This window comes from Toxorhynchites rutilus, chromosome 3 (assembly GCF_029784135.1).
Source record: "Toxorhynchites rutilus septentrionalis strain SRP chromosome 3, ASM2978413v1, whole genome shotgun sequence".
NCBI classification, from domain to species: domain Eukaryota; kingdom Metazoa; phylum Arthropoda; class Insecta; order Diptera; family Culicidae; genus Toxorhynchites; species Toxorhynchites rutilus.
Window position 1 is genome coordinate 295,542,893 of NC_073746.1, and position 14,248 is coordinate 295,557,140.

General features: G+C 36.7%; 1 protein-coding gene across 3 annotated transcripts in view; it reads right to left on the reverse strand.

The window, feature by feature from the left end:
• Nucleotides 1-1,666: 1,666 nt before the first annotated feature.
• LOC129778384 (UDP-glucosyltransferase 2) overlaps nt 1,667-14,248 on the reverse strand; it is a 127,780-nt gene continuing 115,198 nt past the window's right edge. For all 3 annotated transcript variants that reach the window (XM_055785256.1, XM_055785258.1, XM_055785257.1), the window contains one exon: nt 1,667-2,939. In XM_055785256.1, the coding sequence (XP_055641231.1) occupies nt 2,813-2,939 (127 nt within the window). In that variant the 3' untranslated portion in view covers nt 1,667-2,812. The remainder of the gene's footprint in view (nt 2,940-14,248) is intronic.

Sequence of the window (14,248 nt, forward strand, 5' to 3'; positions counted from 1 at the left end):
CATACCATGAGTCTCGAGGTTTTGGCAGGCGTACTCCCACTAAAAGATCGCTTCAAATTATTATCTCTTCGGTTCTTCATCCGGTGTAAGGTTATGAACCCATTGGTGATCGGAAATTTTGAGCAGCTGATCGAGCTAAATTTTCACTCCGGATTCATGAGTTCATATCATGAATTCATCTCCATGCAGGTTGATCCTTCTTCGTATATTCCCAACCGTGTTTGTTTTCCTGACTACATCAATTCCTCTGTGCATTTTGATCTGTCCATGAAGCAGGATATCCATGGATATTCAGATTATCAACGATCGAGGATCGCTCCAACGATCTTCGATTCAAAGTATGGGGGTATCAATTGTGATAATATGTACTTTATTGATGGGTCCTCTATGAATGAGTCCACAGGATTTGGAGTGTTCAACGAAATTTTTAGCACCTCCCACAGTCTTCAGAATCCTTGCTCAGTGTATATTGCTGAATTGGCAGCGATATACTGGGCGCTGGACAGCGTCGCCTCACGACCTGTTGAACACTATTACATTGTAACGGATAGTCTTAGCTCTGTCGAAGCTATCCGTTCAGTGAGGCCGGAAAAGCACTCGCCGTACTTCCTTGAGAGAATACGAGAAATTTTGAGTGCTTTATCCAGACGCTGTTATGTCATTACCTTTGTCTGGGTCCCTTCTCATTGCTCAATTCCGGGTAATGAGAGGGATGACTCATTAGCAAAGGTAGGTGCGATTGAAGGCGACATTTACCAGCGTCAAATCGCCTTCAATGATTTTTTTTCTTTAGTCCGTAAAAATACCATCGCTAACTGGCAACGCAAATGGAACGAAGATGAATTGGGCCGGTGGTTTCACTCGATTATCCCTAAGGTTAGCCTCAAACCATGGTTCAAAAGTCTGGACTTGAGTCGGGACTTTATTCGCACCTTCTCCCGACTCATGTCCAATCACTGTTCGTTAGATGCGCTTCTCTTTCGTTTCAATCTTGCCAGCAACAATCTCTGCGTCTGTGGTCAAGGTTATCACGACATCGAGCATGTTGTTTGGTCGTGCGAGGTGTATCTTGTCGCCAGATCGAATTTAGAAAACTCCCTTCGGGCCCGAGGAAGACAGCCCAATATGCCGGTGAGAGATTTGTTGGCTTGGTTAGACCTTGATTACATGACCCAAATATATGTTTTCCTTAAAGCTATCGATCTTCGTGTGTGATTGTACCTATGTCCTTATACCCTCCTTTTCATCCATTGCGAGCGATTAGCCCCCTTGGTATAAACAGCAAAATAAGTTGAAATGTAAATATACAATAGATATACGAATAGATTTAAGAATCGAGTGTGATCATCAACATTGTAACAATTCCCTTATATCACATTCCTTTCCTGAAAGAATATGTCACCCTCTAAACTCGAGTAAACCGCGAGTAATCGGTTTTCCACCTTACTAAACATAGTGTTAGGAAAATTATTTATGTATAGTTTTAAAATATATATTTAAGAATTCGGCTCCTTTAAACTAATGTAACTGAGCCTGTAAAAATAAACGATTTATATAAAAAAAAATAAAAAACTTACGCTGTTGATTCATAGAATTTACTTGAGAACTGTGATATGATAAAAAGAATTGTCTGCAGTTTTTGTTGTGTTTTATTTTTTTCCTATACTAATATTTACAAAATTTTTATATCGGCTGTACACGCTTTAAAACGAAGCAAAATACGTTTTGGTTCTCGCAACGTCGGACTATCGGACAGTTCCCTCATGTTACTGCCTCCACCAACTGGGATGAATAAATAGGTAATCTTACAACTTATTCTCTAGCAATGAAACCCCTCAATACGAAATATTCTATCATAAATAATTATCTACATCGGGGGATGCAGACACCTACTAAGTAGTGAAACCGTTTCCGTATTTGTGATTGGCCAATCTATCACAAACATTAACTACCATCGTTTTATTCTTGAATCGTCCCCCAGGTTTGGATCTGTGACCAGGCAGTAGGGATTTCTTAGCCTGTCTACGTTTTTATTAACTACTCGCCCACGGTGCAAAGGTGTCTCTGTGTATAGATACGTGTATATTATCCTGGTTCCCGGAATAAATCGCCACAGAAAACGACTGCAACAGAAACCACCGCTTATAAAATGTGTAGTAGGCTATAAATATTGTGGCGCGGTATTGTATTTCAAAACAAGAATTAACCGGGCAAACGTATCGCCCCAGGCAAACGTAACGCCCCGGGCAGACGTATACCGTCCGACGCTCGCTAGAGCTCGGTCGGACATTGCTAAAGGATCGTATCCTATGTTTCAAACTAACCGGGCAATCAGTGGATCCCAGGTTTGCGTGCGAGACACCGCCGCTTCCGACGGCGGGTCGGCGGTGGACTCGGATTGCGTCATCTTGGCGGCATGGGCCGCCTCGATTCCTTATCCTCGCCAAATGGGGACTTCGTCCCCATTACATTGTCCTCAGAATAAATTTCGAAAAACGAGAACAAGAGAATAAATTTATAATAGAAATGTGAGGCACATGATGTTTTTCCCGCGCCAAATATTTCTAGCCTACTACACTTTTTCTAAGCGGTTGTTTCTGTTGCAGTTGTTTACTGTGGCGATTTATTCCGGTCACCATTATCCTTGCTGCAAGGATGGCAAAGAATGTTCCCCTTCTGCTTTGTCTGCCTTCCGCCGATACTCTTTGATCATGGTTCATTTTGGTGTGTACTGTTTCGTTTTGCGCTAGCATTTCTACTGTTGTATTTTATTTGTGTGACTTGTGTCAATTGATCGGTAACTGTTGGGTTCTCAATGGATTTTCAGCTTGGTCAGTTGAATGATTTGCGATCTGAGAATCCTCCGGATAGCCAGCTGCAACAGGTACCCAGCCGTTAGGAAGAAACAGATAACGTCCAGACCGTAGTAGGTGAAGAAACTGGAATAAGTAGAGATAAAGAATGTTGAATGTAGTCCCGCTAGTGTTGTATTTCCATCTCGTGTCATATGTCAGATTAACGTATAACACACATCTTGATATAACGATATTCGATTTTGCAGCTAAATTAGTTATATCGTACCCAGTGGGGTAGCGTGACCGGGTGACACCCGGGGCGGGTCACTAGGGTGTCACCCCTCCAAACTATCTAATTATTTATTGTAATATTAGATAAGACGAACAAGAAATCACAAAATTATCACGCGTTGGTCACTGGAACTGATAGTTACAAAATAAGAGAATAAATGAAATATGGTTTATCTTTGGATGTCGAAATGTGATTCCAATAAATCTTATCAAATAAATATCTTTGGGAGCTGAGACCGACGTTGATATTGTACAACTGCTTCCCGGTAAGTACACTTTCGCTCTGTTGTTGCGAGCTCAATTAATGCGCAGTAATAACGATACTGGGCTCAACGTGTTAAACATATCTGCCCCATTGTTGACCGCAAATTTTTAATTAATTTCAACTCTGATAAGCCTCCCCACAAGATGCCACAGAAACATGAAACCGATTTATGGAAGATCAACTTCATGATGAGCTGTAACACATCCAATGTAATCTCATTAATGACATCATTAGAATTAATTCCAGCGGCCTTCAAATGACTACGGAGTCCTGGTATCTCTAGCAAAAGCTACCTTTCCGAAACTTCGTAGTTGCCAGTTTGTCAAATTGACTTTTTCAGTTCGCTGTTGGGTACTCATAACATGTGTCGATCTTGAATTGCTACACAAATTTCGGCTTCTTCTTTAGGCGATGGTTCTTTGGTTTGCAAATATTCTGCGCTAGTAGATATGTAATTAAACGCATCAGAAGTACAGATATTACAGAAGTATTAAATCATAAACTTTTGGTAGGAGGGACCGTGTACTTGATCCAGTATTTGAGTCGCATAACACTTCAGTGGTTGTAATCACTCCATACATTGGTTTCACAGCAGTGTAATGAGCAATCCATCGAGTTTGTGACAATCATTTAACAATACACCTGTGTGGCTTAGAAACATTCCTCAGCCATCAACTGAAGCTGCGAAAAACGAGTTAACAGATTAAACAGCTCTAAAAATGTCACACACTGTAGATGTTTAGCAAAATCATGTTGTCCTCAGGCCCAAGGGGTTGTCTATAAACTGAACTCCTTGATTTGATCCTGACACGGTTGGTGCGGTCAATAGCTTCCGAACGGGATTTCATGAAAACTAAACCCTGACCTTCCAGTTGTTGAAGGATGTCGTTATTCAAATCTGCAGCTTTTCCCACTCATAACGAATAAACTAGGAGTTGGTTATATCTGTGATATAATCGCAAGGTTAACGCAGGACAACCATTGGCATAGTAATCATTTGTTTGAAGTTGCATCTAAATCAATTCTGTATAAATGGATGAATGGATATTCTGTTTTCTCTTAGAATTGCCTTGCGTTCTGTTCAAACATATCCGAAATAAAATTCTTTCGTTTGAGGTCTCTTTTTGATATTCGACACTTAAATCATCAAGACAAGCTTATTCAATCCTTCGTACATCCGAAATATTTTTCCCGTGATATAAAAATGAAACTGACAGAGGTTGGCCAGCCAACGCATCATGTATCATGCATCAAGCTATCGCTATTTATAATGATTGAAATAGTTTTCTTTTGAAGCAGTTTTGAGCTATTGAAACAAATTTTCATGGGCAATAATTAAAAAAACATCTATATTAGATCTTTTATTTTTCGATTTTTTTCTAGTGTTAACTAAATTAAATTAAACTAAATACTAAATACACTAAAATAAGAACTCTACTGTCAACAAATGGACCGTTTGAAGCTAGCGATTGACCAGAAACGTCCAGAATTGGCCAAGAGAAGAGGTGTTGTATTCCATCAGGACATAGCAAGGCCACACAATCCCGAGAGCTTCATTGGGATGTTTTGATGCATCCTTTAATGCAAAACGGTGTATATTTGACCCAAATCGGACAATCCAAAGCATAAAAAAAAAAGTTTTGGATTCCACCCAAAAATAATGGAATACTTTTTCCCCAAACTATTATTACTACTTTCGGCGAGGACTATCTTCTTGTCTTGATTTCTTGCTCTGTGTTTGAAGTGCTTTCATATTCAGCGATAAAACCTAGTTTTCATTTTTTTCATTTCATTTTTTCTGAGTTTCCAGAGATATGTAAGAAGTCGGTTGAATCGAAGTATATAGTGTAGGATATAATAACTATCTTCATTTAACTGGCCATTTGAACTTTATTGTTGTGTTCAGGCACGAAACAATCATAAAACTTAAATTCCAGTGTTTCATATCTATAGAACCAGATGAAAAAAAAATCTCACTCCTTTACAAATTTATCGTCAATTTCATATGAAATACAATAAGTTTCTAATTCTTAGGCCATCTTTAGTTCTCAATCAGTTCAAATAACCTAGTCGGTGTGGTTTCGACCAAGCTGCGCCATGTTGTAGTGTATCATGTTTTTTTTATCCCATTTATTTATTTAAGGCTCATTAGCATTTTAGCTGTAACAGAGCCGAATTTTAATCGTGTACATGTCACATAGTTATCATATATCTATAATTAGCACATTACACAGTTGTCATTCGCCAGTATTCCTTCTATACCATTACATATGGTACATTCACACAGTAGCCATTTAGGCGTAAGAGTATTCTTTCTGTTCTTCCATTATCCAGTTAGACCACCGGACAGCGGAGACAGTTGATTGATCATTGTTGAGTTATTTATAGAACAGTAGCCCGATGTGTCTGGCAGAGCAGAGCAGTTGTATGGATGAATCGATCTTATTCCGACCGTGGATCGATCTCCATCGCTGATGATTGTTGCGTGGACGTAGCTATTCTGTAACACCACAAAGATGGTCAATGAGGGTCCTGAGTTTTGAACTCACGATCGATCGCTTACTAAGCGAACGCGCAACCAATGTGGCTACGGAGACCCCCTGGTGTATCACGTTCTACGCAGAGGATATTGCTCGTTTAAGCTCTTTAAATCACTCATACTACTTATAAGCTGCATCTACTATTCGTACGATCAATCCACATAAGTTTTTGATAGGGTTTTGATCTGGTAAACAAGCTGACCAGTCCAGAATCTGAAGCCCTTATTCATTGAACCATGCCATAATTTTCCGGATTCTATGAATTGATGCCAAATTACCAGGGAATCAAAAATCACGAACCTTTGTACAATAACGACATTGTCCTTAGTTCGCAGTGTTGCAATAAAAATAAATGTATCTTTGGCATTGTTGCTTGCTCAAAACGAGAGTGACAAATTGCGTTTCAGTTCAATGCGAACAAATTTGTATCACAACATCCGTTTGTTGTGCTACGAAAGTAACACACAATTGTACCCATTTGCAAATATCATGATATGCGATTTGTCCCAATAAATGAGTTTTCGCAACAAGAGGTTTGTCGCAGCTCTTGTGTAAAGCGGTCAAGTGTGAAAATGAATGTGTCTGTATTTTGGAATCAACAAGAGGAGAATATGTCTCAAAAATTGAGAGGAATTTTCTACGCGTCGGACGGTAGTCTGCAGTGCAGTTTAGAAGGTTGCACATATAAGCCGAAGAATTTTGTTGTGACGAACTTGTTGCGGCACGTAAAGAATATACACCCGACCTGCGCCAAAGCTTTGAAACTTTGTCATGAAATAACAGCGGAGAAAGCTGCAGCTCGTGGGAAAAAGCGGCCAAGGGAGGAAGAGATGGTGACTGTCCGAGTGACAAAAGGAAAAGTCGTAGGCGGCCTAATTAAGATGGTCACATACCATAATGCGCCGTTCAGTGCCGTTGAATGGGAAGGAGTTCGAGACATTGTGGACCCCTTACTGAATGCTATGAACGTGACGATAAACAAGCAGAATATTGCTAAACTGATTAAAACGACCAGCGCTGGAATCGATGACCTCATCAGAGAAGACGCGAAAAATAATATAGTTAGCATGATGCTAGATACAACATCCAAGATGAACCGGAGCGTTATGGCCGTCAGCATTCAATTCTACCGCGATCTTCGACTAATCCGTCGCTCTATCGGTATGTATGAGTTGATATGAATATACTGAACAATTTTGAACTAATTTTTGAATCCTTTCTGTTTTCTTTGTTATAGGAGTTATCGAACTGCACGAGAAGCATACAAGTGCTTACCTAAAAGAGAAGGTAAATGAGCTTTTGATGAAATTCGAAATACAACGCTGGCAAGTATTCACAGTGACGGTGGATAATGGGAGAAATGTGGTTAAAGCTGTCGATCTCCTGAGTGACATCGGACCTGAACAACTGAATGTGGACAACGTTAACGCTGACATATACAGTGCTTCAGATGCTTCATATGATTCAGAATATGATAACGAATATTTCCACTGTGTGCAAATTGTGGAAGAGTATGAAGAATCACTCAATGACCTGAAAATTGAGTGCATTCGCTGTGGTTCTCATACTATAAATCTTGTGGTAAACGATGTAACTCTTGCATCCGAGCGGCAAGATGAGCAACTAAAGCACATTGTAAAAATTGTGAAATATTATCGTAAAGCTGAATATAAGCAAGCCTTTAAAATACACCAGACACAACTCCCACCGATCCCGAACAAAACTCGCTGGAATAATTATCACGCGATGGCATGCGTTCTTTTGAAATATCGAGAGTTTTTTACAACGCTGAGTAACCAATACAAAGAACTTGGTGAGTATTTTTAGGGTAACTCTTAAAAAGTGCATTTATACCGTAATCAGGGGTGAATCGTGACAACTGAAATACATTCCATGTAAACATCATAAGCGTGAAGATTCTGAAAATCATTCACCCCAGTTGTCCCGGTTTGCCCTAGATTGCGGTAATCGTCTAGCGATTGGAACATTGAAGAGATCACATTTCCCATCATTGGTAGACTTGTCGACGTACTGGCCTTTTCTGGAGGAATACAAAGATGCTTTCCAGCCGCTGTATGAAGCGTCCTTGAAATCTCAGCAAACAGAATGTCCACTTAGCGAATTTCATTTGGAGTGGCTAAAAGCGTATGGGAAAATTAAAGCGTTATCATCGAATCGTTTCCGAGATAAAATTTTGCAATCGATGGAAAAAAGACAAAAAACCCTTATGAACAATTGCATTTACAAAGCCGCTTTATATATAGACCCACGATTTCAGTACAATGGCTCCGAGCTTTTCAAACGCGAAGAAAAAGCAGAGATAGTGGTAAGCTACATTTTCATTGATGATATGTCACCATTAATCTTTTATACATTCCAATTCATCCCATCTCCATTCGTCTATTCATCCAATGTTCTGATTTTTCACTTTTTTTAGTTTTATTAATATTCATTTTTTCAATTTTTTTATTTTCAATTTTTCAATTTTTCGGTTTCCTAATTATCAAATTTTTCATAATTTTCCATTTTCTCAATTTTCTATTCTTTCAATTTAAATTTTTTTCTATATTTTTCGATTTTCCAATTATCGGATTTTCCAACTATTCAATATTTACCGTATTTACTCGCGTATAAGCCGCACCCGATTTTCAGGAGTGTTGAGAAAAGAAAAAAAAATACTCCAGCTCTACAGTAAATCACATATAAGCATATCAACCGCATCCCGTTTTTGAAGCTTTCAAAAGCCTGAATAAAGTGCGGCTTATACGTGTGTAAATACGGTAATTTTTACAATTCTAATTTTCCAGTTCTTCAGTTTAATTTTATCCATTCTTTCAATTTTCCAATTCTTCAAATTTCTAATGATCTAATTTTCAAATAATTCAATTTGACAATTTTCCATTTTTCCAATTCCCAAACCTTTAATTTTCTGAATCTAAAATTATCGAGTTTTTCAATTTTTGAATATTTAAATTTCACAATTCTATTTTTCCAATTTTTCAGTTTCACTGTTATTCATTCTTTCAATTTTTTATTTTAAAATTTTTCAATTTTATAATTTTCTTAGTTTCTAATTTTTAGATTTACCAAATTTGAAATTATATTTATCTATTTTTCTTCTTCATAATTCACCAATTTTCCATTTTTTTTAAATTTACCTAACATTCAATTTTTCTCTATCTATTTATCAAGTTATTCAATTTTGCGATTTTCTGATCATGAAATTTTCCAATTTCCAAATTTTTTGGCTGTTCTTCCTTTTTCTAGTTGCCCTATTTTTCAATCTTCCAAACTTTTATTTTTTTATTTTTTTTAAATCATTTTGTTTTTTAATATGTAAATTCTCCATTCTGTAAGTTTACCAAATTGAAAATTTTCCAATTTTTCAATTTTGTTTATAATCCAATATTCCAGTTAATGAATTTTATAATTACATAATTTTTCAGTTTTTCAATTTCCGATTTTCTGTTAATCGGATTTTAAAATTTTTGAATACGTTAATTTCAATTTTTTTTCAATTTTCCAGTTTTTCTGTTTTTCGATTTTCTAAACATTATTTATTCCAAATTCCTAATTCTTCAATGATACGTATATAATTTTTTAATTTCCCAATTCACCAGTTTTCCATTTTACCATTTTTTTACTCACCGAAGTTCCAATTTTTCAATCTTCTATTCATTTTAATTTTCAATTATTAGATTTTCCAATTTTTCAACAATTCAGTTTTCCAATTATATATTCAACTTCACAATCTTTCAATTCTTCAATTTTCCGGTTTTCTAGTCATTGAATTTTTAAATTTTCCAATATATTAATTTCAATTTTTTCCCATTCCTCATTGTTCCAATCTAATTTTCTAATTTTCTGAATATAAAATCTTCCTTTGTTCCAATTCTTCAATCCAACCTATATAATTTTTCAATTCCCAATTCACAAATTTCTCAATTCTCATTTCTCCGATTATGCGATTACCGATTTTTTCAATTTTTCAGTGTCACAATTCTCCATTCTCCAACATCCGATTCTTCAAATTTCCAATTTTCTTCGATTTTCTAATTATCCATTCTTCCAGTTTTTCAATTTTCCATTCAATTCCATTTAACTGATCTTATTTTTTCATGAACAACTATTTTTTTTCAGAAATATCTGGTAAAACTGTGGAATAAAATCGATATCAATGGTCCGGAAGTTAATATCACAACTGAAAATATCGACTGTAACGTATCGTCACCGAACAACTCTTTCGATATTGATCATTATTTCACTCAACTTTTTGGAGAAGGCACATCCTCGCGTCCATCTGAGTCATCCTTGGAAGATAAAATATCGCAAATCCAGTATCAAAATCGGGTCAGTCCGGCGGAGGATTTCAATGTTGTTCACTACTGGTACGCGCAAAGAATACGAGATAAACGGTACTGGGAGATAGCACGAGTTGTCCTCGCTGCAGCATCTTCTCAGTCAGACGTGGAGCGAGATTTTTCATCATACAACAGGGTTTTTACAAACGAGAGAAATCGTTTGGGAGGCGAAAACGTTGAAAATGTTATGAAGATCAAATTGAACAAAGATCTTGTTGAACCCGCTCTTCACATCGCATTGAAACCGCAACTTTCAAATTGATTTCTGCCGAATTATATTATCCTTGGATGTCTTTTTCGTATTCTGCTAGTCAAGACCTTTCATTTGATACCCATATTGTGTGGGTTGGGAATAAGATCGTTGTCATCCACCATTTTGTGATGGCGGCCATTTTCGATATGTGTTTTTCGTATTCTACTAGCCAAGACTTTTCATTTGATACCCATATTGTGTGAATTGGGGATAAGATTGTTGTCATCCACCATTTTGTCATGGCGGCCATCTTGGATATGTGTGTTTCGTATTCTGCTAGTCAAGACCTTTCATTTGATACCCACATTGTGTCGGTTGGAAATAAGATTGTTGTCATCCGCCATTTTGTGATGGTGGCCATCTTGGATGTGTTTTTCTTATTCTGCTAGCCAAGACCTTTCATTTGATACCTATATTGTGTGGGTTGGAAATAAAATTGTTGTCATCCACCATTTTGTGATGGCGGCCATTTTTGATATGTGTTTTTCGTATTCTACTAGTCAAGACCTTTCATTTGATACCCATATTGTATGGGTTAGAAATAAGATTGTTGTCATCCACCATTTTGGGACGGCGGTCATCTTGGATATGTGTTTTTTTTATTCCGCTAGCCAACCCTTTCATTTGATACCCATATTGTGTGGGTTGGAAATAAGATTGTTTGCATCCGCCATTTTGTGATGGAAGCCATCTTGGATGTGTTTTTCGTATTCTGCTAACCAGGATCTTTCATTTGATATCCATATTGTGTGGGTTGGAAATAAGATAGTTGTCATCCGTCATTTTGTGATGGCGGCCATCTTGGATTTGTGTTTTTCTTGTTCTACTAGCAAAGACATTTCATTTGATGCGTATATCGTGCTGGTTGGAAAATAGATTGTTGTCTTCCGACATTTTATGATGGTGGTCATTTTTATGTTTTTCGTATTCCACTAGTCAGGCCCTTTCATTTGATACTCATATTGTGGGGTGCAAAGAGATTCTTTAAAACATCTATTTTAAAGAGATGACCAGTTTGGATTTACAAGAATTTTTCGCTAATTTAAATATGAATATTCTTAATCCGAAATTTATGGTTTTGACTATTCTATGTCGAAATTATTCAATGTTTGGAAGACTCTTATTTCTTAATATTTTCAAGAACAAAACAAGTGCATTGTACACAAACAATAATTCAATATTTCATCACAATTTCATTATATGAAAATTATTTAACATTCATCATGATAAGTGTAACACAAAACACTCAACCATTGGAGAGACTGAATAATACTGGGTATTTTGTCGTTCGGGTGTTTGTTGCATTCGGATAATTGATCATTCGAGTATTTGTTACATTCGGGTAAATATTCGTTCGGGTAAACTTTTTTCAGGTAAGTCTTACATTTGGGTAAACGTCTTCGGGCATGTAGAATTCGGGTATTTGTTATAGAATCGACACAATAATCATCGCTTTCAACTGCTGATTCAGTACATAACCCATGTTTTCGATTTGGAAAAAGGCAAACGTACCTTTTCCAAATCCGGAACTAAGCACATGTTTCCGACAAAAATACCTGTAAAGGTGTCCTTCAGTTCCATTCAATCATCCTTGCGACTTATATTTTCGTACCCAAAATAAGAAAAATATTGTAAAATTTATTTGGAATTTATTTGAAAATGCTTACGTTCCCATTTCGTTACCTATTCAAACAAGAAATGCTGCTTTGACATAAAAACATACGATTGAGTCGAAAACAGCCGTATGACACCCGCCATGTTTTTGGTGCCAACGTCAAAGAATAGCTGATTTTCAGTCGGAATGAACATTTTCAGAATTAAAATTATGAATAAAAATTAGCTTTTCTATATCAAATTAGTAATTTATTTAAATTAAAAACACTTGAATTGCAGGTGGGGAAAAGGTCTCATACGAAAATTGTTTGTGAAGATAACTTTATATTATAATAAAAAAAAATCAGTTACAATGTTGGAATTGTATAGCCATATGGTTGAATGAAAGTCAGAAATACATGTTTCAAGTAGTTAAATAACATGATGTGAAAATTTTCATTCAAATTTTAAAATTTAAAAACCGGCTTCGCGTCTTCTAATCTGATAGAGATCACACTAACGAGTTTGGGACCCAAATTATGGCCTTAATTCGAAGTCGCCACCAGACGTCGACACAATGCCACTGTCGTCGCGAATTACTAATTTACCACATACTGACATATCGTGATGTCGATGATGAACTTTTTCAGCAGAGGGATAGTGAGATAGGCGGTGACGGTAGGTAGAATGAGATAGCGAGAATCGTGCCATACACCTGGTCGAAAAATTGTCCCAAATGTTTCATATTGATGACAAAGTTTCTTTCCTTGTTGTTCATGAAATGCAACAAATACAAAACGTTTGTCACAGCCACACAAAAACAAATTTGCTGCAGCCTGAATGTATATCACAACAATGTCACACTGCGATACGACTTTGTCGTCTCACCGGTGCAACATTAGTTGATTGTCTCAATTTTTTGTTGTGATACACAAACATTAGCAACAAGAGATTGTGACACTGAAAGAAAATATCGACAATATCATTCGGTGATTTTATCGCTTGTTTTCTGGCAAAAACAATGATAAATTGATTCCCTGCAAATTACCCAATTATCACATTGTTTTTTATGTAAAAACGGCAGTAAATGATTCTGAAGTACTTCGTTGCACTTCTGATTGTTCATTTGTGTTGATGGTTAGCTACCTAAACCAGGCCTTTTTGAGAATATTCTCCCCATATCATAAAAATGCCATTTCAAAGCTGTAGGTCCAAAATCTAATGTGGAATCAAACCCCATGGGTTTACCTATTTCGGGAGAATTTCTCTGATAGAAAGAAATCCAACTTGAATAGAATTTCTTCATACTGGAAGGACTTACGGAACGTGTCATGTAATTTTTCAACACATAACTTTGCAGGCGACAGTTTGATGGTTTGAGGAAAATATTTGCAAAACGGCCTGGTACAGATAGCTTTTCATCAACACCAATGTACAGTCAGAAGTGCAATGAAGTACTTCAGAATCTTTTACTGCATCTTGCATCAAAAACACCGTGATAATTGGGTAATTTGGTACCAATTCATAACATCCGGATAGCCAAAGCATGGTTCATTGAATAGGGGCTTCAGATTCTGGACTGGTCAACTTGTTTACCAGATCAAACCCCTATCAAGAACTTATGAGGAGTGATCGTATAGCAGATGCAGCTTACAAGCAGTATGAGTGATTTGAAGTGCTTGAATGGTCGGTATCCTCTGCGTAGAACGTAATACACACTACAACATGGAAAATGTTCGTAAGGTTATATTTTTTTTTATAACTTTTATAACTTTTTTATAACGACTTTCAGTGGGAGAGGGATATAAATATTTAAAATAATTGGTGATGATGGATAAGAATATTGCTCCGATGAGATTCGAGCTCCAGTTATTTGGATGACAGGCAGCAGCTATCTCGCACGGCTGTCTGGAATATAATTCCGGAGCAGTTAGAACTCGTACATGTAATACGAAAAAAATGCAGTCGGATACGTAATTCCTGGTTGTTGATTGTATTTCAGTGAAAATGTCATGAAAAATATGAAGAAATGGGTAAGTAAGGATCAGTACTACGTGTATCAAGTAATCAAATAACATGAAATAAAAATATTTTCATTCAAATTTTAACAATCTAAGGCTGCTTTCGGGTCTGTTGATTTGGTAGAGATT